This window comes from Gobio gobio (genome assembly GCF_949357685.1).
Source record: "Gobio gobio genome assembly, chromosome: 21".
NCBI classification, from domain to species: domain Eukaryota; kingdom Metazoa; phylum Chordata; class Actinopteri; order Cypriniformes; family Gobionidae; genus Gobio; species Gobio gobio.
In genome coordinates, this window is record NC_137117.1 from 22,881,894 (window position 1) to 22,906,246 (window position 24,353).

The 24,353-nt window shown below is 38.5% G+C and overlaps 2 protein-coding genes across 8 annotated transcripts in view; both read left to right on the top strand.

Annotated features, from left to right (window-relative positions):
* The window catches only part of adcy6b (adenylate cyclase 6b), a 47,967-nt gene extending 45,379 nt beyond the window's left edge, over positions 1-2,588 (top strand). For all 6 annotated transcript variants that reach the window (XM_079803346.1, XM_079803347.1, XM_079803343.1 and 3 more), the window contains one exon: positions 945-2,588. In XM_079803346.1, coding sequence (XP_079659472.1) covers positions 945-1,073 — 129 coding nt within the window. In that variant the 3' untranslated portion in view covers positions 1,074-2,588. The remainder of the gene's footprint in view (positions 1-944) is intronic.
* Positions 2,589-4,373: 1,785 nt separating this feature from the next.
* galnt6 (UDP-N-acetyl-alpha-D-galactosamine:polypeptide N-acetylgalactosaminyltransferase 6 (GalNAc-T6)) lies at positions 4,374-23,227 on the top strand. 2 transcript variants are annotated; one of them, XM_079802734.1, is made up of 11 exons: positions 4,374-4,635; positions 5,804-6,302; positions 6,908-7,080; positions 8,221-8,370; positions 10,123-10,357; positions 13,611-13,728; positions 17,526-17,726; positions 17,849-17,980; positions 18,070-18,171; positions 20,788-20,946; positions 22,380-23,227. In XM_079802734.1, the coding sequence occupies exons 2-11, from the start codon at positions 5,830-5,832 to the stop codon at positions 22,491-22,493; spliced, it is 1,857 nt and encodes a 618-aa protein (XP_079658860.1). In that variant the 5' UTR covers positions 4,374-4,635; positions 5,804-5,829; the 3' UTR covers positions 22,494-23,227. The 2 variants fall into 2 exon arrangements, with proteins under 2 accessions (XP_079658860.1, XP_079658861.1); XM_079802735.1 differs by having other exon boundaries at positions 4,420-5,615.
* Positions 23,228-24,353: the final 1,126 nt, after the last annotated feature.

The following is a 24,353-nucleotide window of genomic DNA, read 5'->3' on the forward strand; positions in this document are numbered from 1 at the left end:
TCAACAGTTATACTCTTTTCAAGGTCTAGCCACGTCATTACTGCAAGTTGAATGATTCTGATTGGCTAAGAGAAAATAGACAGACATGGTAAATTTCCACACATTGTCAGTTAATCAGATGCACGTGTCCATAGATCACTTGTTGATGCTTTCACCCCGGAATTAGGCACATAGTGACCTTCCAGGTCTGGAGCAGGCACCAGCTTGTCCAGAACAACATCCTGTCACTCTCCCTAGGATGCCCGTTGTACACCTTTAATACTGATCTGTGACACACAATACGACGCACATATACAGTCTCTCCAAGGTTGGAGTTGATTGAGCTCCAGTTTCCCAAAACACACTGATAACATGTGCTTTCTCTCAGTAAGAGGTACAGACAGTATTCACCATAATTCGTTAGTGTTTCAGTAAAAGAAAACAATATAAGAAAATGAATAAAATATAATAGAAAATGGAAGACAAATCCATATTTCATCTCTGTTACTGCCCTCCTGGCATGTTAGGGCTGTGTGATACCTCCAAAATCCAAACACACGACAACATGTTCCGCTATCAAGTGTTTAGCGACACATCACACATCCCTAGGCCAGACCCTCAGTCACTCCTCATAGAGCAAATACAAACTTAAAAAAAAAAATTATGAAGAAACAAACAAGCAGTGGTTCTATTGATTAAGTAATATCATAACTGGAAATAATCATAAAAAAAAACATTATAGTAATATAGGAGGATAAATATTGATTAAGGCTTTGATTATAAATTTAATTAGTGGTTGCAAAACATTGCTCTGTTTTTTGGCATCCCAAACTGGCATAGCAATATTGGTTCAAACAATGCTATCTGTTTACTGACCAATGGCAGACAGTTGGATCGGTTGTTTGAAAACGAGTATTATTTTAATTGCATTCGGTGTATAATTTAAATATTCTTTATTCCTACAGGTGACCAATGACTTGTACCATGTACTAGAAAGTAAGGGCTACAAGCTGGAGTGTCGTGGACTGGTGAAAGTGAAGGGGAAAGGAGATATGACCACTTATTTCCTCAACAGTGGTCCTGCCTGCAGTTAACACTGACCAAATGCCTCTCGATGCACTGAAATGCAGGAAGGACAATAAAATGCTCTGAATGGGATTTGAGCAGATCCAAATATAACCACTCATAAGCTCACTCGCTCACGAGCATTAGTGGGCATGTGTGGTATTTATATATGCACCTATTGGGAATAATGAGGAACACTACCGGAAAGATTTAATGAAGAACTATTGCCTTAGATGGAGATGACTTTGAAGAATACTTGGTTTTCATTTTTATTTTGTGGGAAAGACTTTTTCCATACCAAAATTTGAATTCTTTATTTATTTTGACAGGTCTTAAAACATGTAAATAACAAATGATTATATATGCAAGCATCAGGAACCATGAAGAAACTGACCAAAGATCAAAGCATTTGATATAGGAACACTACACACGTCTGGTAAACTGTTTGAAATGTCTGAACAAGTGTTATTCAGTTGTCTGGGTTTCCTTTTTTGGCCTCGTGTCACTACCACATCGGCCATGCTCTATTATAAACACTCAAGCAAAAAAAATGTCTGTCTTCTTTGAAGGCCTTAGGAACAGGAATCCTAATCACAGTGACTTGTATTTACAGTTTGTATGATTTATGAGTGATCAACATGTTTTTCCCTTTTAGTATTTGTGTACAAATGAGGTAACTTAAATGAAGGACCAGAATGGTGTTGGAAAAATTTGCTTGGTCACGTGCATTTACTTTATTGTTTGTGTGTGGAGTGTGTGTGTGTGTGTGCGCGTGCGTGTGTGTTTGTTATCTTTAAAGGGCATAATAGCTCACTGTGAGGTTTATAAAGTGAATTTAAAATAGATTTTTGCCAAATTAAGTGCTAATCATATTATATTTTTCACATTTCGGTGTTCATTTGTTAACAGATTGTCATTTCTCTCTAATTGACGTTTATAAATGTGTTACACAAATTTCATCTCTTAATTCATTCTTGTAGAAATTAATGAAAAAATGAACCCAAATATGACCAAGACCTCATATAATTCCAGCACAGTATCGTCAGCAAAGATACAGTCTTCTTAAGAACATTGTAAATGTGTGTAAATGTGCTGACAGAGGCCCATTGGGTTTAGTGGTTGCCGATAAAAGTGTCTGGACTGCAAAAGTTGTTCGTTTCACAGTGTTCAGCATACATCCATTTCAGCGCTCGTAGTCATGCTTGCACATTTGTCAACATTTTTTTAAATTATGCAATTACTGGTCAAATGCATAGTTAGCACTGCTGCAGAGTATTTTTGTACCATTTCCACTGTATAGATGCATCTTTGACTTTATAATTGTATTGCAAGAAACATCCTTCCCCATCCTTAACATGCATTTCCAATATGAATGTACACGTATGTTTAACATTCTCTCCTTGTCATAGACATAAAAGCACATGTTTTTTTTTTTTAGTCAAAATATGTTTGTGGTACTTTCAGGACCTTTTTCATTGAAAAGGTGGCAAATCTATAAATTGGGTGTTTTATTAAAGAATAATGTCTCAATACCTTATCCACCCAACACTAGTTAGTGCAATTTGTCATTAATTACTTGAAGTGCAACAGAGGCAGTGTTGGCATACAGGCCACAGTCATGAGCTAGACAAAAAGGTGAAATGTTAGGCACTTTCCCCGAATACGGTGTAAAATAGACACTGAAATACTTAACAAGTGGTACGTGAACTCTTAACCTTAAGAAGTAAAGGTGACTGTCAACCAGCATTTGGATATAATTGGATCATAAAATCTTTTTTTATGATTTTTATTTTTTAGTAATTAAAATAACTTAAAAGGTTTTTTTTACAACAATATTTCACCAGATTGTCAAATCAATTATGTTTACACGGTAAATTTGCCTCTAATAGTATAGGCTATACTATTTGGAAATGTGCCACTAACTCCCTAAAGAGGTTTCCTTTCCTTTTTAACCTTTATACTGTACATGAAGCGAATTTAATACCTCAAAACGAAGCTTACAGACAGTCAGGCCATTGTTGGGTGTGAGTGTCTCTAGTGATTGTTGTGTTAATGGACTCCTCTCTTTGTTCGTGCTCAGCTTGGTGTCTTCTCTTCAAGTTGCAGTGGCAGTCTCATGTCAGTCGATAGTTTGTAATCACGATTCTCTCCTACAGAAGTACCGACCCCATTTCCTCTTGGCCTGTGCCGTTCTCAAATGTCTGAATAAATCTGTAGCTTCGGTTTCAAGAGGCATTGAATTTAATTGCATCCCAGTTAATAATTTATATACGTTGAGGTATAGCTTGTTAACTTACCACATCCTTTCCTGAGCCTTAATTAAGTAATTCGACGTCATCTCATTTTAGACATATAAAAGGGCAAAGCACACTGAGCTGTCTACAAGTTTAACAGAAAGTAAAAAACACATCTAAATTTGCATTAGGGTTCCACCGTCAAATGATGTGGTGAACCAAACGCTGTTTTTGAATGAATCTTTTAAGTGAACCATTCTCGTTCACTGACTCATTTAGGTTCAATGATGACTCTCCACACTGAAAAAAAAATTGTTGGTTTAACTTAAAAAAGTAAGTTAGCTGGTTTGCCTTAAAATTTAAAGCTAGGCCTAATTAAAAAATGTAATTAGTAAAATGTAGGAGATTGAGGTTTAATCAACAGAAACTCAACATTAATTACCGGTATTAATTAATTACAAGTAGATTTCACAAAATAAATGTTGTGATGGCCTAACAAATCATGAACATTTTTATCTATATTTTTTTGTAGACTGCAGCCTTCATTCCAGTGTGGCCTGTGAGGGAGCATTTGGCACTTATTTCTTCACTCAACGAGTCTGAACGTAATTCGGGCCCTGAAAGACTGAAATCGAAGTATCGATTTACTGATAACCTGATCCAAGAATCTTTTTCGTTAACGAGGATCCGCTGGCTAAGCAAAAGTCGTTTAGTTTGGCACTTGAGACAGAGTTGTCGAATTCTGAATGAGTAAAATTAGTAAAAATGACTGACCATTCACAATTTAGTTTTATAAAACACATGCCCAGCAGTTGGAGGAAAGAGAAAAATTGGACAAAGAACCCATAGAAAACATGCCCATTTGGGGCCCTTGTGAAATGTAAAATATAAAATGCTTTACATTTTTTATTAAAGTCACTCAAAAAACAAAACAAAAAACAACTCTGTTTTTTTAAGAAATCATTTGAAAGTAAACCGCAGAAAGTGTCACTAAATTAATATTTTTGGTGAACATGAACACATTCAAAAGATTCGTGTCACTGAAGAATCAAAACCCCCACCACCGCCAGAAGGAAAGCTCCGGCTTTAGGACCCAGATGACTCTCAATCATTTGAACGAATGGCACCTGTTGCGTTCAAAGGGAAGCCGGGAGGCCAGTGCTGCTGGTCGTGTGAAACCGTCGCGCGCTTAGATAACCCAATACCTCTAAAACTTGAAGTTACAGAGTAACAACATCCGTATCGACTCACACAGCTGAATCAAACGGCGGAGCAGTAGACCAGGAAACGCGTATCCATCTATCTAACTAAATGATTTGCCTCTGGAGAAGCACATGAATGACTGATTTTATTACAGGTAAACTTTAAGTAAATTAGTGTTTAATTTGTTTCGACGTGTTTCGCATGTCTGTTGTCATTGAGATCTAACTTCGGCTTATCTTCCTCTCCTCCTTGACATGAGCGAGTTTCGTCTTCATCTATTTTTAATAGTGTAGGCTATGTATTCTTTTTTTCTAACACACACACACACAAAACTATCGTCATTTTTTCCTTTAAACAAGTCTCCCAGAATGTTGTGAATGATTTAAATCGGGATCATGTTGTAAATAGGAACCATTTATCTCTGCTTGACTCACTTCCTTATATCGATTCAGATACGTTTCGTTTAGTTGTCATTTTGCGTGGCATTATTTCTTAAACTTTAAGGAAGTGCTTCGGGTTATGCTCAATTTACGAAATAGTCTAAATACTCACTATGAAGAATGCTGTTTGTTATTTCACAACGTGTGGTTGTAACAATAATATCCATTTAAGCCTTTCCATTCAGCTCCGTCAGTATAATGCAGGAGAACCAGTTTTAGGTTGAGTGATTAGGAAAGTCTGAACGCCTATGTAGAAAAAGAATAGCAGAAGTTGACCTGTCTCTGTTGGCCATTGCCTGTCTTGGGATTTGTGATGTAGATGTCTTTAAATAGACCGGTGCCATGGGCACTGAGGTTACTGATTCATTTAACACCATACGTTTCATTGTCATCACATTTCTTGCTTTAAATGTAATTACTTAAGGGGTTAAAATTCAAGAATAATAGTGTTTTAAATGTGCCAGTCCTCAAGATGACCCTTAAACTCTTTTCCAAGTAGTGTGTGAGATCCAGACCTTTTTTTAAAATTTGTATAATGTTAGATGGGCGACGTGTCACTGTTGTGAAGTGTATTTATGCAAAGCTTCCAACGCCACCCATTAAGTGTAGTGGGAGTGTACAGTGAGCCACCTGCTGCCACGTGGATCCAGCAGGGCGAAGGAAGGCTCAGGTGCAGAAGGGTGTTTGTTGTCAGGTGAGGTTTGTTTGCTCTGTTGCTGTGCTCCATGTGAGAGTGTGCGGTGCAGGCTTTTTTTGCTAATTAAAAGTGGGCCTTTGTTGTGGAGCTGATGTAAATAAACAAAGCTGACATTTACCGACCCTTTTTTTATAGTTAAGTGGTGATTGTTTTTCCTTGAGTGGTTTTTGGTCTTTTTCCCACAGGTGAGTGACTGAAATCAACCAACAGAATGCGTCTGAGACGTCGTTTCTCCCCCCTAAAGCTTGCAGTTCTGGGCGGTACACTTTTCATGGTAATTCTGGTGGTGATCCAGAGGGATGTTGGCAGTGGTTCACTTCAGGACCCCTGGTTGCAAGATCTCTCCAACAAAAAGGAGAAGGTCATCGAAATGGTCCGCGGAGCGGTCAAAAACGCCTTCCAAATTGGAGCCCCACAGCCCCCGTCATTGGTAATGCAGCCCACCCCAGACCGAAATTGCCCCCCGGGTTTCTACACTCAGGCGGAACTCAAACCCTGCATTGAGAGACCTCCGCAGGACCCTCAGGCCCTGGGAGCCAATGGCGAAGCCTTCCAGAAAGCCAGTATGTCTACGGAAGAGGAGAAGGAAAAGCAGGATGGCATGACCAGGCACTGCTTTAACCAGTTTGCCAGTGACCGAATCTCCTTGCACCGCAGTCTTGGAGAAGACACCCGTCCGCCCGAGTAAGAATGGACACATTGTTTGACACCATGAGAAAATGTAGAATACAAACAATTCATTCAATTCACCATCCGATCCAACATCATAATGATTCCCTTCATAGATTAAAGTTAGGCAACACCCGTGACGTGCGTTATGTTTGCTGTCATTTTATGTGCCTTTTAATTAACGTTGACTCATTTGATCTGTTTACACAGAAACTTGAAGGTGCAGACTCCTGTTGATTTAAGGGCTGGGGCTAATGCCGTATAAATGCTGCCCAAACACTCATTGTCGATTAGAGTCTTTACTGTTCTGCTGCTTATGCAGTTTTCTAATCACACCTTCACCTGTTGCATTACTCTTAAAAATAGGTTGATGGTTATTAGGTTATGTTTCCTCTTAAATCGTATCGTATTTAAACACTATGTGGAGTAACGGGCAATAAACAATTTGCAGACGTCCTCATTAAATGCAATTAAATAAAAGACTATATATAACATGTATATAAATATAAATGTAGTGTGTGTGTGTGTGTATATATAATATAAATATAAAAATATTTACATGTGTATTTTTAAAAATGTATTTTATACATTTATTCACTTTTTTCATGTGTCGCTTACAGGTGTGTCGAGCGAAAGTTTCGCCACTGTCCTCCTCTTCCCACCACGAGTGTGATCATTGTGTTTCACAACGAGGCATGGTCAACACTTCTGCGCACCGTGTACAGCGTGCTGCACACCTCCCCGGCGATCTTCCTCAAAGAAATCATAATGGTGGATGACGCCAGCACGGCAGGTGGGCCCGCCTTTATCAGCTCCTGCTGTAAAAATTAACCACTAGTGTTAATCTATGTTCTTGTGCCATTGGCAAACAGGTTTATCTGGTGACATATTATGGAATGTCACTAAAGTGCTTTAGCAGGTGGATGAAAAATGTCACCAGTTAGAGAAAACTTAACCATTTAGAGATGCAAAAAAACTGTAGGAGAATCTAAAGAATGTTTATTTATATGGTAAGAAGTAGCAGTGTAATGTGCAGTCCAGAGTTCTCCGTGGTCACATCAGATTTATTTTCTGTAATGACTTGCTGTACATAATCGGTTACTTATTTACTTATTTTTTTAATGGACCATCCTGAGCTTTAGGTCCTTGCATCGTAAGTGATGTAAGAGATAAGATAAAGGAAGCGTGTCAGTTTGCATGTTGTCGCACCACAGGAAATATCACTTCATCGGTTCAGAAAGCTTTTTCATGTCTATTTTTAGACGTAGGAAAAATGTCACATTGAACAGTTGACAATTAAAGTCACATTTGACTTGTGAATTTAGCAATCAATATATAACCTTAAACTCGTACCGATGTTCAAAAGTTTGGGGTTGGTCAGTGTTTTTAAAAAGGAGTCTCTGACACTCACCAATGGTGCATTTATTTAATCAAAATGAAGTAAAAAAAAAAAAAAAAAGTGATATTGTGAAGTGTTGCAATTTGTGATGGCAAAGCTGAATTTTCAGCATTAATCCAGTCTTCAGTGTCACATGATCCTTAAGAAATCATTGTAATGTGCTGATTTTCTGCTCAAGAAACATGTACAATACATGTTTCTTGAGCAGCAAATCAGCACATTACAATGATTTCTTAAGGATCATGTGACACTGAAGACTGGACAGTGTTCAAAACAGTTGTTGCTTAATATTTTTGTGGAACCTGAGATACTTTTTTTTCTTCTTCTTTTGATTATTTTGTAACAAATGGTTTTACGGTCACTTTTGATCATTTAACACATCCATCCTTTCTTAAAATCGCATTGACCTCAAACTTTTGAACGGTTATGTGTTCTAATAACTATTATAGTAGTTTTTGTTCATACAGAAGAAACTAAGAAAACAAGATTACACCAATGTCGTCTTTCTAAATTTGATATGGACTGATCTTGTAGAACACCTCCATGAAAAACTGGACGAGTATGTGAAGTCACTGAAGATCGTGAAGGTAGTGCGTCAGGCGGAGAGGAAGGGCCTGATCACGGCGAGGCTTCTCGGAGCCAGCAAAGCTGAGGGAGAAATCCTCACCTTCCTGGATGCTCACTGTATGTATTTCATCACACTTCATAATTTGCCCTGCCCAATTCCATTATTTACCACGGCTTTTCAGTTTTTGTTCACACGTCATTAAGATCCACCAGTCTTGTTATTTTTATGATGCAAAGTAGTCTTTCAGGAACCTGCTTTTCAGGTGCATAGGCATGAGTTTAAAGTGGTTACTCCCATGATTCTTCTGGAGCTCATGTCATTTGCAAAGTTATGTTCTGTGACAAAGGGCTAGTATGCGATGCTTATCTCATTCGTTTGAGCCATTGTAGGCCACTTTGAAACCTAATAAGTCATGTTTCACCTGATGCGTAATTTTTTTCAGATTTTTACCTTGTATGCAATCAGTGAAAGGGTTGAAATATGTTGCTTGAGTAGCAAATGTACAAACCCTTAAAGGGGTACTTCAGCGCTGGAAAGATGAATGTGTATTTAAACTGGGTCATATGTAGTAGAAATGTGAAATTATTTTTGAATTTGGTGCCTTCTAGACCTAGCCTGGCGTGGCCATACTCAATTCTAGTCAGAATATGAGTCTGGTACCGCTCCATTGAGCTTTGATTATGGGGCGTGTTTCAACCGAGCCAGGAAAGACCTCAATTGGATAGACCCACAACCAATCAGAGCAACGGAGCGACGCGTAACGTTAGTTGTCAAATGTCAACAGAACTCAACTGCACTGTGTTGCCAAGTCCGTGTTTTTCTCCATGTCCGCGGGTTGAAGCGACCCCAATTATGTGATTATATAAACCCAGGAATGCGAATTTTAGCAGGCAACCTTGCCAAAATAACATATTTTGCCAACCAAACGCCATTTTTTTCCGGAGAACCCCCCGGCAAGTTCGATCATCGTTTCTGAGAGAAATAGTGAAGGTGAATGCATATACGAACAAGTTCTCCGTTTAGGATAAGAGCAAATTGAACCCAAGAGCCTTCGATGACGTGGATGATTACGTTACTGTTGATCATCTGTCCATCATCGTCTAAAGCCCGCCCTGACAATTTCATTGGTCCGAACAGTTTCTGTTCGGGCATAATTACTCCTCTATGGAGCGAGTCCAGACCGAATTGCCCGAGCAAACATTTTTGTGGGCGGGGCTAAATTCGGCTGGCATCCAGGCTATTCTAGACCAAGAAAAGACAGAAAATGTATTTTTGTCTCATGTGGATGAAAGACAGCAACTCCCAGAATGCACTTGCTTCGCTGCCCTACGAGGCCACTCCCAAAGCCACGGCTACTGGTTACATCTCTTGCCCACCGTGGCACCGCCCCACTGTCTTTTTGATATTCATAGTAATAAAATAATTTCGTTCAGTTAGAGAACAGACACTACAATTAAAAACTGAACGTGTCTTTTCAATAAAGTGTGAGTGAGTGATCATGCCTATGGAAGCTTAACTTTCAAAGGAATTCATTGAAAAGTTGAAACACTCACTTTGCTCTGTACCGCTCCGTTATTAATGCCCGAGCCAAGCGGCCGTGCGCATTTACATTCTGTGAGTGCAATCCCACCCCTATGGGCGGGTTGAAAACATGCGGAACTAGCAAAATGACGATATTTGCGTCATCGGAGGATTTTTTTTCCAGAAATAAAATGCATAATTCTCTCATCTCAGGGGGATATGAGGGAGAGAAAGTACCATAATTTGAATATACTACCGGGTTTCTACTGATACAAAGCTTAATGCTAAATCGCTGAAGTAACGTTAACCCTTTAAGCAATTTCTCTTTTGTTTTTTTGTTATTAAAGGTGAATGTTTCCATGGCTGGCTTGAGCCTCTCCTTGCTCGTATTGTTGAGGAGCCCACTGCAGTGGTGAGCCCTGAAATCACAACCATTGATCTAAACACCTTCCAGTTCCACAAGCCTGTGGCCTCTGCCCGTGCACATAACAGAGGCAACTTTGACTGGAGTCTCACATTTGGCTGGGAGGCCATTCCAGACTACGAGAACGCTAAACGCAAGGATGAAACCTACCCAGTAAAGTGAGTCATGCATGTTTTTATTTTTTAACCTTGCTAAGATTGTGGACATTTGCAGCCATTCTTGGAAACGCACTGACATTCATTTTTTTTGGGATTGTCTGTATTTATCTGTATCAGATATCAGTATTTACCTTTCCCATGAAAGTTGTTTGCATTGTTTTTTAGTAACATAAGCATTTGTATAGCTGCATTGAAATACAGTCAGTCATTATTGCAAATAAAACCTGACGTGTGGTCAGATGGGGTATTGTATGACCCTGAAGGTTTTTTTGTGATTATGAATGGGCCATATTCTGTTTGTTTCATTGGTATCGCCAAAAAAATTAATGTTGAAATTAAAATATTGACCAATCACAGTCAAGTATTCCAGAGAACCATTATGGAAGCAAGAATATACTTATTTATTCTGTGTATATAATGGATAATGGTAACCCTGATGTTTCTCTCTTGGTTAAATAATTTCTGAAGTAATCTAACAGTGTACCATCTATAGACATAACGTACATCTATCACATGTTATTTCGACAGCATGCTTTATCAAAACACAATGTTGTACATGGATTGTGCTTATTACTTTACACAGTGTGTTGTGTTAAGGAAATGCTTAATATATTCACGTCGTAATGATCTTCAGACCAGATTATGTTCTTCTTGTCTATCTGATTTTTGTGAATGAGATTATTTGGCTGGTTGTATCAAGATCATTTGAGAGTATCAAATGAACCACTTTCACTCAGTTTATGACAGTGTTTTATAATCCATCATAAAACACTGTCATAAACTGAGTGAAAGTGGTTCATTTGATACTCTCAAATGATCTCTCCTCAGATCATTTAACATAGCCTACATTTACATTTATGCATTTGGCAGACGCTTTTATCCAAAGCGACTTGCATTGCATTCAACACATTTTACATTTTGTCAGTTCTTGCTTTCCCTGGGAATCGAACCCATGATCTTGGCATTGCTAGCGCCACGCTCTACTGTTTGAGCTACAGGAAAGCCTATACTATCATATACACTGCCTGGCAAAAAAAAGTTGCTGTGTGGATTTAAATTGGCAAATGCTTAAAGGGGTGGTAAAACACATTCTTTTGAAGGCTTGACTGTGTTTGTGGGGTGCACTGTAACATGTGTTCATGCTTAGTTTTTAAAAAAATTGCCTTATTTTTCATATATTTGACCTTTATTCTACACTGCTCTGTCCCTCCTTGTAAAACGGTCTGATGCTTTCCGGGTTGTATGAAGCCAGTCCCTCAAAAATACGCAGTGGGCTCAGATTGGTTAGCTGGCCCAGTGTGTTGTGATTCGCTAACCGCAGTGCACGTATGTCGGAAACGTCACGCCCCTTACCGGAGGCTGTGCTTTGGTCAGTGTTAGAAACAACGGCGTCAATAAAACCATATGAGCCTGAATCCGATCCAGAACATTTGAGTGAAGATGATCGAGCAGAACCTGTTCAGTCCTCAAGAGTAAAGACTGCGGATCTATAATGATCGCTACTGAATGGCACTTTAACTTTTGTATTTTTAGAATGATTACAGCCAAATATCTGTCGCAAGAACTAACCCAAAACAAACACTAAGCACTGGCTTTAACTAGTAAGTTAGCCAAATCACACACAGAACCATGTTTAGCATGCCTGTAGATTACAATACATAAAAGCTCTAATCAAAGAATCATGTACACTAATGCCAAGTTTGCTGTTGAGATTTTAACGTTAGTGTTTGTAATGTTAGGTGTTCGTCGGATAACGTTAAGTATGAATGAGCATTTAACAAACTGGTTTGCAGAACAGCATTGTCATCCTGTAACAACCTATTACAGGAAAACACATCGATGAAAAATAAATCAGACTTACAGGTTGTGGCCCGTGAACAGCTTCTGTTTGTAAATCCAGCTTTCAGGACAAGCCGTTGTGCATATCCTGTATTGAACTCGCGAAGTTTGTGGAAGTTTGTGTTGTCCTCCGTGAAATGTGCAGCGCGCGCGTCGTGCATCCACGCACCGGCAGTGTTTTTTTCACGCAGCTGACGTTGTGCAAATCCGGCATTGAAATCGCGAAGACGGTGGATGTTTTCCTCTGTTAGATGTAGGATTATTTAGCTGCAGGAGCCCCGCGCGCGCCTGATTCCCCGCTGACTCAAACACACGTGCATATAACATGCTGTATGTTAAACGCTCTGCAACGCACCCCCGTCCCTATGAAGGCTGAACAGAGCAAGTACCCCAGACCTGCAATCCGGATGAAAATAACAGCGTTTCCTCGGCATCGCGGCAACAACACTCCAGCCTAACTAACTTATACCACAACAGCGCCGCGATACAAAATGGCCTCACCCCCCCTTATTTAATATTCTCGGAGGAGGGGTTTATGTAAATATTGAGCCTGGTGATGTCAGCAAGCCCTGGAGGAATGTGTGTAGTCGCCTACTGGCCGTTTGCTGTAGTTCTTAGAAACTGATTTCTTTAAAAGCAAATATCTCCCTTTGCTTTAAACTTTGAACGTTGTAACTTTGCAGATGTTGTTTATGCTCAAGCAGCAACATTACACGTTAGCTAAAGTTAGAATAGTGAAATCGTGGTTTACCACCTCTTTTAAGAGTCAATTATTGGATCATTATTGCAGTGATTATAATGTTTCTAGCATGTTATATGTTTGGCAACTGTTCTTCCAAACCTAATTTATGGAGCGTGTGTAGCTTTTCATTTCTTAAACAACCATGTAGGAAGACCCATTATGGCCATATTCCAGGATGACAATGTCAAGATTCATCAGGCTCAAACTGTGAAAGAATGGTTGGGAGGGAGCATAATTTTCACACATGAATTGAGCACCTGAGTCAGACCTTAAATTCAATGAAAGTCTTTGGGATTTGCTGCTCGTCTTAAGTTATGTTATAATGTATTATGTCTCGTATCTTGATCTGCACAGTATCCAGCTACATAATGCACATTTACACAATTTCTGCATTTAAAACATTTCCAGATCATAATTGACCCCCCCTCCTTTTAAAATAACAGAACAAGTTGCAACTTTCAGCTCAAATGTTAGTGATGATAACTGCAAATAACTTTAAACTATTCTAAAATAAACAACTGAATACTGTAAAACAAATGCATTCAATAATAATTTTTTTTTTTTTTTGTTTATCAGTGTTTTTTCTAAACTGAGTTTAAAAGCAACAGGACCTGACATCGGTTCTCTGGCTACACGTCCTACTCATTGTATTTGTCCTGTTCTACCTTTCAGAACTCCAACATTTGCTGGTGGTTTGTTCTCTATATCCAAGGCCTATTTTGAGAAAATTGGGACCTACGATGACAAAATGGAGATATGGGGTGGTGAAAATGTCGAGATGTCTTTCAGGGTGAGTTCCAGCTCTTCAAAATTTACCTGCAGCCATATTAATGACATTATTATTATTATTATTAATTTTATTTGTATAGCACCTTTCCCAAGCTCAAGGTCGCTGTACAAGAAAATAACACGCACAGCATCAATATAGAACATAGATATACATACATAGAGAGAAAAAACAAAAAACAAAACCAACAACAAGAAAAACAGAAGAACACCAAGCAGAAGAGGGTTGGAAATACTTTAAGAAAAGATGTTTTTAGTTGAGATTTGAATGAGGATATAGTAGCAGTGTCACGCAGAGTAAGAGGGAGAGAATTCCAGAGTTTCGGGGCCACAGTACTGAATGATCTACCACCCATGGTAGAAAGATGGAAACAAGGTACAGAAAGTAGTCTTAAGTCAGATGACTGGAGAGAACGAGGAGGAGAATAACAGTGTAGAAGTTCAGATAAATAATGGGGAGCAAGTAGACAAGACATTTAGTTAACAATAGAATTTTATACTGGATGCGGACAGAAACGGGTAGCCAATGTAGATTATAGAGCAAAGGGGTAATGTAATTTTAGATTTCTTGACTTGATTGATGACTCTGGCTGCAGAATTTTGTACATTTTGTAGTCTAGCGATTGTTCTAGCGGGCAGTAAGAAGTGTATTACAGTAGTTGAGACGTGAGGTTATTAAAGCATTGATTAGAGTTTCGGTATCTTTAGTGCTGAGAGCAGGTCGCCGTTGGGCAATGTTACGAAGGTGGTAGAATGCAGTCATGGTAATAGAACTTATATGAGCTTGAAATGTAAGTGAAGTCAAATGTTACACCCAGATTTTTAACTGTGTGAGATGGAATTAATGTGGCCCCATCAATACGGCATTTCAGAATGTTTGTAAACAATAGGCACCAAGATACTTTCGGGTGGCAGAATGCGAGCGGCTTCTACTGACCAACTGAAGAGATCCAGCCATAACAGAGCATAATTATCTTCAGCTGGGGAAATTCGAGACTAATATTAGTGAACTTAAGGTCTCTTTTGAAGAGCAAACTCATTGCCAGTCACTGCCTGAAGTAAAAGTATTATACAAGGAAGAGACAGAACTTCTAGTGTCATGTAGGCCACTGATACAATGTCAATGGAAGAAATAGGAAAAGCAAAACATAGTTGTAGGCTACTGCTGATGGTTGATTGATGTGTGTACCACATTGGTTTCATCATCACCCCAAATTTAGTTTGAGTGAATGCCTAGCTGAGTAGTGCTAGTCTACACCGCGCTATCCTTTTCACCGTCAAAAGCTCATGTCTGTGCCATCTGATCCGAGCAACAGAAAACGGTCATAGCCTTTTTAGATAGATTACAGGGAAATGGACCATCTACCATAGCCTAACATATTGTAAGTCAAACAGTAACAGTCACTAAAATAACTACTCAATGGTAGGCTGAGGCTCATTTAAAAATTATGGTAGTAGACTAGCGCTACATCTACTAGACCAAGGTTAGGCATTTCATGAATTGCTATCTCCCGAATGAGTTAATCAGTCCCTCGATGATCATGTTAACTATGTCTGAATTTCCACCAAGTCTGTTTTTGAATCAACTTGCCTGTTGAAATGTAGATTAGGCTACTGCCGAGTGCCGACGGTGGGTCTCCCTTCCAAGCAATTTACTAGTGTTGCCATAGGAATGCTTCGGCTTTTGCCACCCAGAAGAACGTCTATTATTGTTGTGAGGTCATGGTGAATTGTTGTATGGGTAGACTCAATTCAGAAGGGATGGTGGACCGAAAACGGTAACCTCAGTTTTATGAGCAGAGACAGAGCGGGCTGATATGTAAATTTGCAAGTCATCAGCATAACAATGATAGCTGAGACCATGACTATGGGTAATGTGACCTAGAGGTAACCGCTAAATATTAAACAGAAGTGGTCCAAGAACAGAGCCTTGAGGAGCACCTTGAGAGAGAACACAGAGAAGATTTGTAGTTATGAATAGTAATAAAAAAAATTGTCTATCGGTGAGATATGATATGAACCAAGATAAAGCACTATCCGTGATGCTGATAGCCGAGAGGCAAGTATATGATGAGTGTCAAAGGCAGCTGTTAAGTCAAGCATGATGAGAACAGTAAGACCACCAGAATCAGCAGACATTAGCAGGTCATTAGTCAATTTTACCAACGCTGTTTCAGTGCTGTGGCCTGACCGAAAGCCTGAAAGGGATCAGGAAGATTGTTAGCAGAGAGATGAGCTTGTAGTTGAGAGCCAAGCAACTTTGAGATGGGTCTGAAATTATTCATAACTGAAGTATCCAGCCCAGGTTTCTTTAAAATAGGAGTGACCACAGCTGTTTTTAATGAGAACGGGACAGACCTAGAAGAAAAAGAAGTTAATCGGATGAGAAATGGGAGATATTACAGATAGGCAGTTTTTAAGAAATGAGGTAGGCGCTGGATCTAACTGACAAGTAGATGAGCTAGTTTGAGCAATTAGGTCGTTAATAGACGATGGACTGGTGGGAGTAAAGCTAGAGATGGTGTATTTTATGGGGACCAGTTAGAGGAGACTTCTGATGAGTTTGGTGAAAATGTTTAATAGATGGATTTGATCTTATTTACAAAAAAGTGGAGGAAGGTGTTGCAGAGGTCAATTGAGCCAGTAATAAGATGCGATGATGGGTTAATAAGCTTGTTAAGTTGAAAATAATGTCTTCAGTCGACTTTTAGCAGTGTTAATTACGTTGGAGTAATATTCTGTACGTGTGGCATTAAGAGCCGACTTATATTTCAGCTGGTGAGCACAGAAATCTTGATAATGCACATCCAGGCCACTTTGCTTATATCGCCGCTCAAGACGTCTGCCAGTTTAAGCAGTCGGAGCATAGGTGTATACCAGCTTAGTTATCATCGGGGCGTAATTGTAAGTAGAGAGAACAACAGAAGGACAAGAGAAAGCAGAGTAAGAAGACAGAGAAGATGCATTAATGGAGTCTGAGAATGACAGAGGATCAACAGATTTAACATTGCGATAATTAATAGTAGTTTTGAGAAGAGGAAAGTCAAATCTAACTGTTATTAGTTTAAGATCAGAGATGCCAGTTTGAGAGACAGAGACGTTATTAATTCCTGAAGTGCAAACAAGATTAAGCGTGTGACAACGGCAGTGAGTAGGAAAATCAACATGTACAAGACTGAAATGGTCCAAAGTTAATGTAAGGTCACTGGTACTAGAGTGGATATTGGATATCCAAAATGGATATTGAAATCACCAAGCAGCATAACATAGGAGGATACAGCATAGGCCAGAGTGAGTAGTTCATTGAGTTCAGAGAAGAGAGACTTAGGTGGACGATATATTAATATGATCAGCAGAGTGGTGCGAGCAAGCACTTTAAAAGCCACGTATTAAAATTTTGCATTATGGAATTCAGTCATGACAATTTTCATAGTATTACGATTGAAAACGTATAGGTTTTTCATTACTAAAATGATTTAGTAATGAAAAGTTCTGTGACCGGCACACACCCGATTTAACATCATAGTGATGACTATTCTCCCTGGCCAGGGACCTTAATGAAGCAGTATCTTTTAAACGACATGAAGACGTAGTCCTGTGAACATAATATAATATAATGTTAAAACCACGTCAAGTCACCTTTATTTATATAGTGCTTTATACAATACAAATAGTTTCAAAGCAGCTTTTCAGTGATAAACAGGAAAGTGATACAAAGTCTAAAAAGGCTAATAAGTGTTATTATTCAGGTGAAGTCAGTTCTGTGTTGAACAGCAGTGTGTATGTGTTCTGTGCTGTCAGGTGTGGCAGTGTGGCGGACAGTTGGAGATAATCCCCTGCTCTGTTGTGGGTCATGTGTTCCGCACCAAGAGTCCTCACACCTTTCCCAAAGGTACAGAGGTCATTACACGCAACCAGGTGCGTTTGGCTGAGGTGTGGATGGATGACTACAAGCTGATTTACTATCGACGCAGCCAAAGTGCAGCTAAAATGGCCCAAGAGGTAAGAGAACTGCTTTCGCTTTTAGAGGATTCAAATATTAACCATGTGTTTGTGGTTATCTATTTATACTATAGCTGTATGCAAGCGCATGTGACCAACTGATTTCCTGTATGATTGTGTAGAAAAATTACGGTGATTTATCTGACCGTCTGAAACTCAGAGAAACCTTACAATGCAAGAACTTTTCTTGGTATCTTACCAATGTCTACCCAGAAGCCTTTGTCCCAGATCTTACCCCCGTCAAGTTTGGAGCGGTAAGTCCTTTTTAGAGCACCACGATTAGCCATTTTAAACCAGTCAAAACTATTATTTTAATTCTGTTTTTATTTTTTTGTCTGTGTAGCTCAAGAATATGGGAGCACAGCAGTGTCTGGATGTTGGGGAAAGTAACAATGGGGGAAAGCCTGTGATTATGTATATATGCCACAACATGGGCGGTAATCAGGTATAGTACAATTGCTGTGCCATTCACATTGATATTATGAGTAGAATAGAGCTGCATGATCAATCGTTAAATCTTAATTCAATCACCCATGCGATCTCATTCCTAAATGACAAAGATTTGCCTGGAACATTCAAATCTGCATTTGCACTGCCACTGGCCCATAGAGAGCAGTTGTCATATTTAGGTACGAAACCGCTTCACAAACAGTCTTTTCAACCATAGGCGGAGCGTGTGTAAGGCTTAGCCTTCCCCTGGCCATGGACTTGAGACTAGCGTGGCATTTTCTCACTGAAACCACTGCCTGCTGCTATTTCTGATTAAGCTGGCCACATAACTGCTATTCTAGGACCTGTTTTCTCTGTAAGCATACTTGCAAAACGGGTTTGTCAAATGACGCAGCTCGTTTGTTTCCGCTCCGTTCAACGCTACAAAAACACATTTTAAAAAGAAACCCTTGAAGTTTTACAATGTTGCCAATCACAAACATATCTGTTGATTTCTTGAACCCAGTGGCCAATCAGAGGTGTTAAAGTTAGCACTGAACACAAATGTGAATCCTGTATTATGCATGCTCACAAATCCTCTCAAAGAAACAAACAAGCTGTAGATATGTAAATAAGAGATTCATTGTGCAGTCAGCTTCATATAATGGCACTTTCTGCCATGCCAAATCCAGTATGCTTACTTTTCTGTTATAATTAACAATGGTTTGTGAACGCATGCGCTTTAATAACAAATACTTTATCAGTAGCGTTCATGCTGAGATGTGTAGTTTGTGCGGTGATGCATAACTTGAAACAATTTCAAGGAAATCTATTTAAATGTGTGAAGCACATCTACCTAGCCTTACCTTAGAGTTTGTTTACCCTCTGCCTATGTCACAGTATTGTTATTTCTGCATTACAAATATTCATATTGTCACAGAGGTACTGGGATAAAAGTTTATAGTTCAGATATAAAATGATGTATAGTCTACGGAAGCGATCAAAATGGAGCAAATCACCTTTTGAAGAAACTTAGCTCTTCAAATAACGATTGTATCGTTTACATTATGCCACTAGGAATCATTCATTCAAACCATTAAAAAAGAATTATTCAGATTAATTAAAGGGGTCATGAACTGCATTCTTTTGGAATGTTTCCTGTGGTGTGCTTATGTTAGTATGATTTTTTACATCAAATATAGAAATAAAATGCATTTTTCTTACCTTGGTACTAGCCCTCTGATATGAACGCTCTGTTTTAAAGGGCGTGTCTGCTGTGAGACTTCATTGTAAACGCCAACTGCTGTGATTGGCTGACATCAAAGATATGGATTAATAGCTATATAGTTTTACATGTTTAACTTTCTCAAACTTTTAGCACGTTTTACTGTTATAGGTTAACTAATTGTGAAAAATTTTGATTGTAGCATTATAGATCATGGCATGAAAGGTTGCAGTGATGAGCATTGTAGCCGATCACAGACATGTTGAGCGCATGAATGCTGTGATCTCGCCATTGCGACTCTATTTCTGCACACTAATGAAATACTTAATTATCATAAAACTAACTGTGCAAACACAATGTAAATAAGAAATGTGTTGATTATTGGAGTTTTGGTGAAAGTCACTGATACATTTGTGCTGTTTGACAGTTCCAGCTGTCCAGTGTGTGGATCAAAGAATGCTTTTCTTACTTATAATATATATATAAAATATAATAAATATAATTTATTTTCATCCTACTAAGAGAAACAATGTGAAGTTGACCGTTTAGTCACTGGTTTGATTACAAGAACATCTGACTGTACATGAATCATTACATATCAGAAATCACTGGTCACAGATCAGGCATTAGAATCAACACGGTTACTTGCATGTTGTCGCATTACTGTCAAGCCCATATCATAAAAGTCTGTTTGCAAAGCCTGTGCTGAAATTGCGTCTGATTTACTGATGAATCCACAGTGAAATGTACTGAATAAATCATTCTCAACTGAGACATTCAAATTGTTAAATATAAATAACCACATTCCTAGCATGTAATGTTATTTGTAGTCCATCCTGTATTGCTCTTCTCTCCTCGTCATCTCACTAACATGCCAGGGGGCAGGGCCAAAGTTGCAATGATGAAGTAGGTGTTGATTTTCTTCTGCAGAGGCAGTCTTTCACCGATCTATTATAGATGATAGACACCTTCCACAATGAGTCGTTATCTGGGCTTGGTTACAATGAAAGTTGTTTTTGGACTAACAAGGGAGTTTTCAATTCTGAAACTTGCAGGATATTCTTATAGTATGATGACCTCTTATACGTCAAAAGTTCAAGGAAAATTGTATTTCTCAGTTCATGACCCCTTTAAACATTTTAAATAGACTGCTGCAATTAATATTTTGTCAGAACCTCTAGTAAATTACATGCTATTTTGTTTAGTTGTGGGAGAATCATGATCATTTTGAAACAAAAAAACAATTGCGTTCTCAATTCATCCAGATTCGTGCAGCTCTAGAGTAAGAGGTGCTTTTGTAACAAAAGTTACACATTCTTATAATAAGAAAAAGAAGTAATTTTGACCATTGCTTTCTTCTTGATCTGAACAGATCAGATGTTCATCATGTGTTTGTTTTGTTTTCAGTACTTTGAATTTACATCACATAGTGAGCTGAGACATAACATTGGAAAGCAGCTCTGTCTGCATGCGTCTCCTTACCCAGAGCCAGTGAAGATCGAGCTCTGTACACTGAAGGGCAAAGGCAGTAGTTTGGCTCCTGAACAAGAGTGGGTGTTCACAGAAGTAAGTGTCCTCTCAGAACAGAAATGAACTTGGTTTGGGGGATGTCCATTGTGGGGTTTGTTTTTTTTGCCGCTGAACTAGTTTACGTCTTCACTTGACTAAACACGGTCATGTAAATATAAGCTTGCTTTATTATTTGAAAATGTTTTTTATATATGTGTGTGTATATATATATAAAAAAAAATATGCGTTTTTTTTTTTTGTATTAATGTACACATTACACAAGTTAATGGTCAGTATGATTTTCTTTTATTCAGAAAGGATGCATTCAATTAATCATAAGTGACAGTAAAGACATTTTTATTGTTACAAAAGGTTTAGCTTTCAAATAAATGCTGTTTTTTTTTTTTTTTTGGTTTTACTATTTTCTGTTCAAAGAATCCTAAAAAAATGAATCCACAAAAATATTTAGCTGCACAATGTTTACAACATTGATAATAAGAAATGTTTCTTGAGAAGCAAATCAGCATATTGGAATGATTTCTGAAGGATCATGTGACACTGAAGAGACTGGAGAAATGATGCTGAAAATTCAGCTCTGCCAGCACAGGAATAAATTGTATTTAAAAAAATATATTAAAATAGAAAAGGTATTTTAAATTGTAATTGTGGTTCACAATATTACTGTTTTCCCTGTGTTTTTGATCAAGTAAATGCAGCCTTGGTGAGCATGACAGACTCAAAACATTTTAAAAATCTTACCGACCTGAAACTTTATGAACTGTACTGTATATTAAATATAATTACATTATTAAATGAATAATTAAATAATGCTGTCATTTACATGGGTGAGCAAGCCAAATACAGAATTTGTTACATTTTCAGTTTAACATATTATTATTTATTGTATTAAATATTTTTAAATTAATCATAACGCAAGCCTATTTTTGATCTCATCATTGGACATTAATGTTTGGTCAGGTGTATATATCATATAGTTAGGATGCAAATTGATAAAAGAGCTTGGTAACACTTTACAATAAGGTCTCGTTTGTTCACTGCAAAAAATGCTTTTCTTACTTAGTATTTTTGTTTTGTTTCCAGTCCAAATATCTAAAAATTCTTAAAACCAAGATTCATTTACTAGACAAGTAAAAATGATTGTCTTGTTTTGTGGGGAAATAAAGTTAAGTGAGTTTGATTAAAATAAGCAAAATAATTTGCCAATGTGGTAAACAAAATAATCTAGTTTCCTGTTTAAATTAAGATTTTGCTTACCCCATTGGCAGATTATTTTGCTTATTTTAAGCAAAAACTTGCTTGACTTTATCCTCTCCCATTACTACTAGCAAGTCTTTCTCAATGTTAATTTACACCACTAGAGAGAGGACTTTGCTACAAAATTTGAATTGCTTTGCTTTGATATTTTATTTTCAGCTCATTCACACGAGAAACTTGTTTTACATGTCTTCTTTCTCTTATGCTTATTTTAGGAGCAACTGCTGAAGAATCCGCCCTCTGGAAAGTGCCTCCATAAGAAGGGAGACAAGATATTAATGAGCCCCTGCAATCCAACAGACCATCACCAGCAATGGGCTTTTAGTTGACCTCACACTCCAACCGAGGAGCAAGGACGTTCACTCCTATAAGACCCACGAGGGAGGGCCAGCAGCCACAGCTCACGCTGGCAAGCTCACTGTAGGCCTGAGCAGATGCACTGGGAGTGTACTGGATAGTTAATTTCCATAAGCTCCCAAAGACATTGTGATCAGACTGCGGTCAGGATGCTCAGGGAAGACCGAGTGGAGATTGTGGAGCATTGGAGACTGAACAATCCAGCAGCAACATTGTTTACTTGATGCATTTTATTTCCTTATTGACGTTTACTGCTGCTTTTAAATGGTGTAGGTTTTTATTTATTTTTAAAGAAATGGAAAATGAAATATTTTTGGAACATTGTTAGTGTTAAGGCCAATGAATGGCCGGCCTTGCCAATGATACATGTGATGTTTGTGTGATCCAAATCATTTGCATATGCTGCAGGGGATGTGGGTTTTGTTCAGCTGTACTAAATTGTCCCAAGGCAGCTTTCTTTTAAGGATCTTCTCTTGTGTCTTTGAACTTAGCCATCAGTATGTGAAGCAGCATCATGTGACTTGCCTTCCTTGGTTGCCGAGGTCTTTTGGGGGAAATCATGTTCTAAAAATAATTACATGCAGCTAACAGTTGCATCGTCTGCACCTTTACACTGTTATTCTTTCACAGATTTATTCTTTGAATCTGTATTAAACTGGAGCTTTGAATTGAATTTGATTTGAAAAAAGAAAAAAAGTACACACTTTCTGATCACTTTTTGGTGTTGTTTTTGCGCACACACACACACAAACACACACACACAGAGTCTTTAACCAAAATACCATTTGCAATCCATCCAACAATCCATTTTCCAAACCGTGTTTTTGTCCTGCCTACGAATCATTAAACATTTATAATAAGTGTTTATATTGGGACTATTTCAGGCCGGGATCGCTGCGGAGGAGCACAGTCCCTGCGTGAGTCGTCATAGACATAAACAGGCGAAGTAGCCAAATACTCCTCGCTGCAATGTTCTTCCGCAAGACGCATGCTAACCGGAGTAACCGCTAGACCGGGTAAGTTAAGCCCCTCTCTCTGTCTTCAAAATAAGCACTGTCTTAAAGAGTTAGTTCACCCAAAAATAAAAATAATGTCATTTATTACTCACCCTCATGCCGTTCCACACCCGTAAGACCTCTGTTCATCTTCGGAACACAGATTAAGATATTTTTGTTGAAATCTCAAGGCTCAGGGAGGCCTCCATAGGGAGCAAAGCATATTACACTGATACATCCATGTACTAAACCCATTTAAATCAGTCCATGCGAGTACAGTGGTTCAATATTAATATTATAAAGCGACGATAATATTTTTGGTGTGCCCAAAAAAAAACTAAATAACGACTTATATAGGGACTAGGGTTGCCACCCGTCCCGTAAAATACGGAATCGTCCCGTATTTACAAGCAAAATTACGCGTTCCGTATCAAACCAATACGGGACGCGATTTGTCCCGTATTTTACACAGGTCCACACATAGTTCAATAAACACATGCGGATTTTGCAGTGTGGAGAATACTGATAGCAAATATAAACAAATCAATTTCACAATAAGTAGTACAGGAGCTCATTTGTGCGTGATTGCGGGCTTTGTTGCCATAGCGGCGGAGTCTCGAGAACATGCGCTGTGCCAGAGTGTGCCTGAAAACTTGCGCGGTTTTTTAAAAAAACATGTCGAGCTCGCGTCGCGTCCACCGTTTGAACGCAAGAGGATCTCCAGATATAGAGCTGAATTAATTTCAAAAAGGTATCAATGGGTCTGTCCAGTAACTCATGATGAACCTCAGGCCAACTGCACACTTTATGAGAAGCATTTCAGTGTCTCAGACTGAC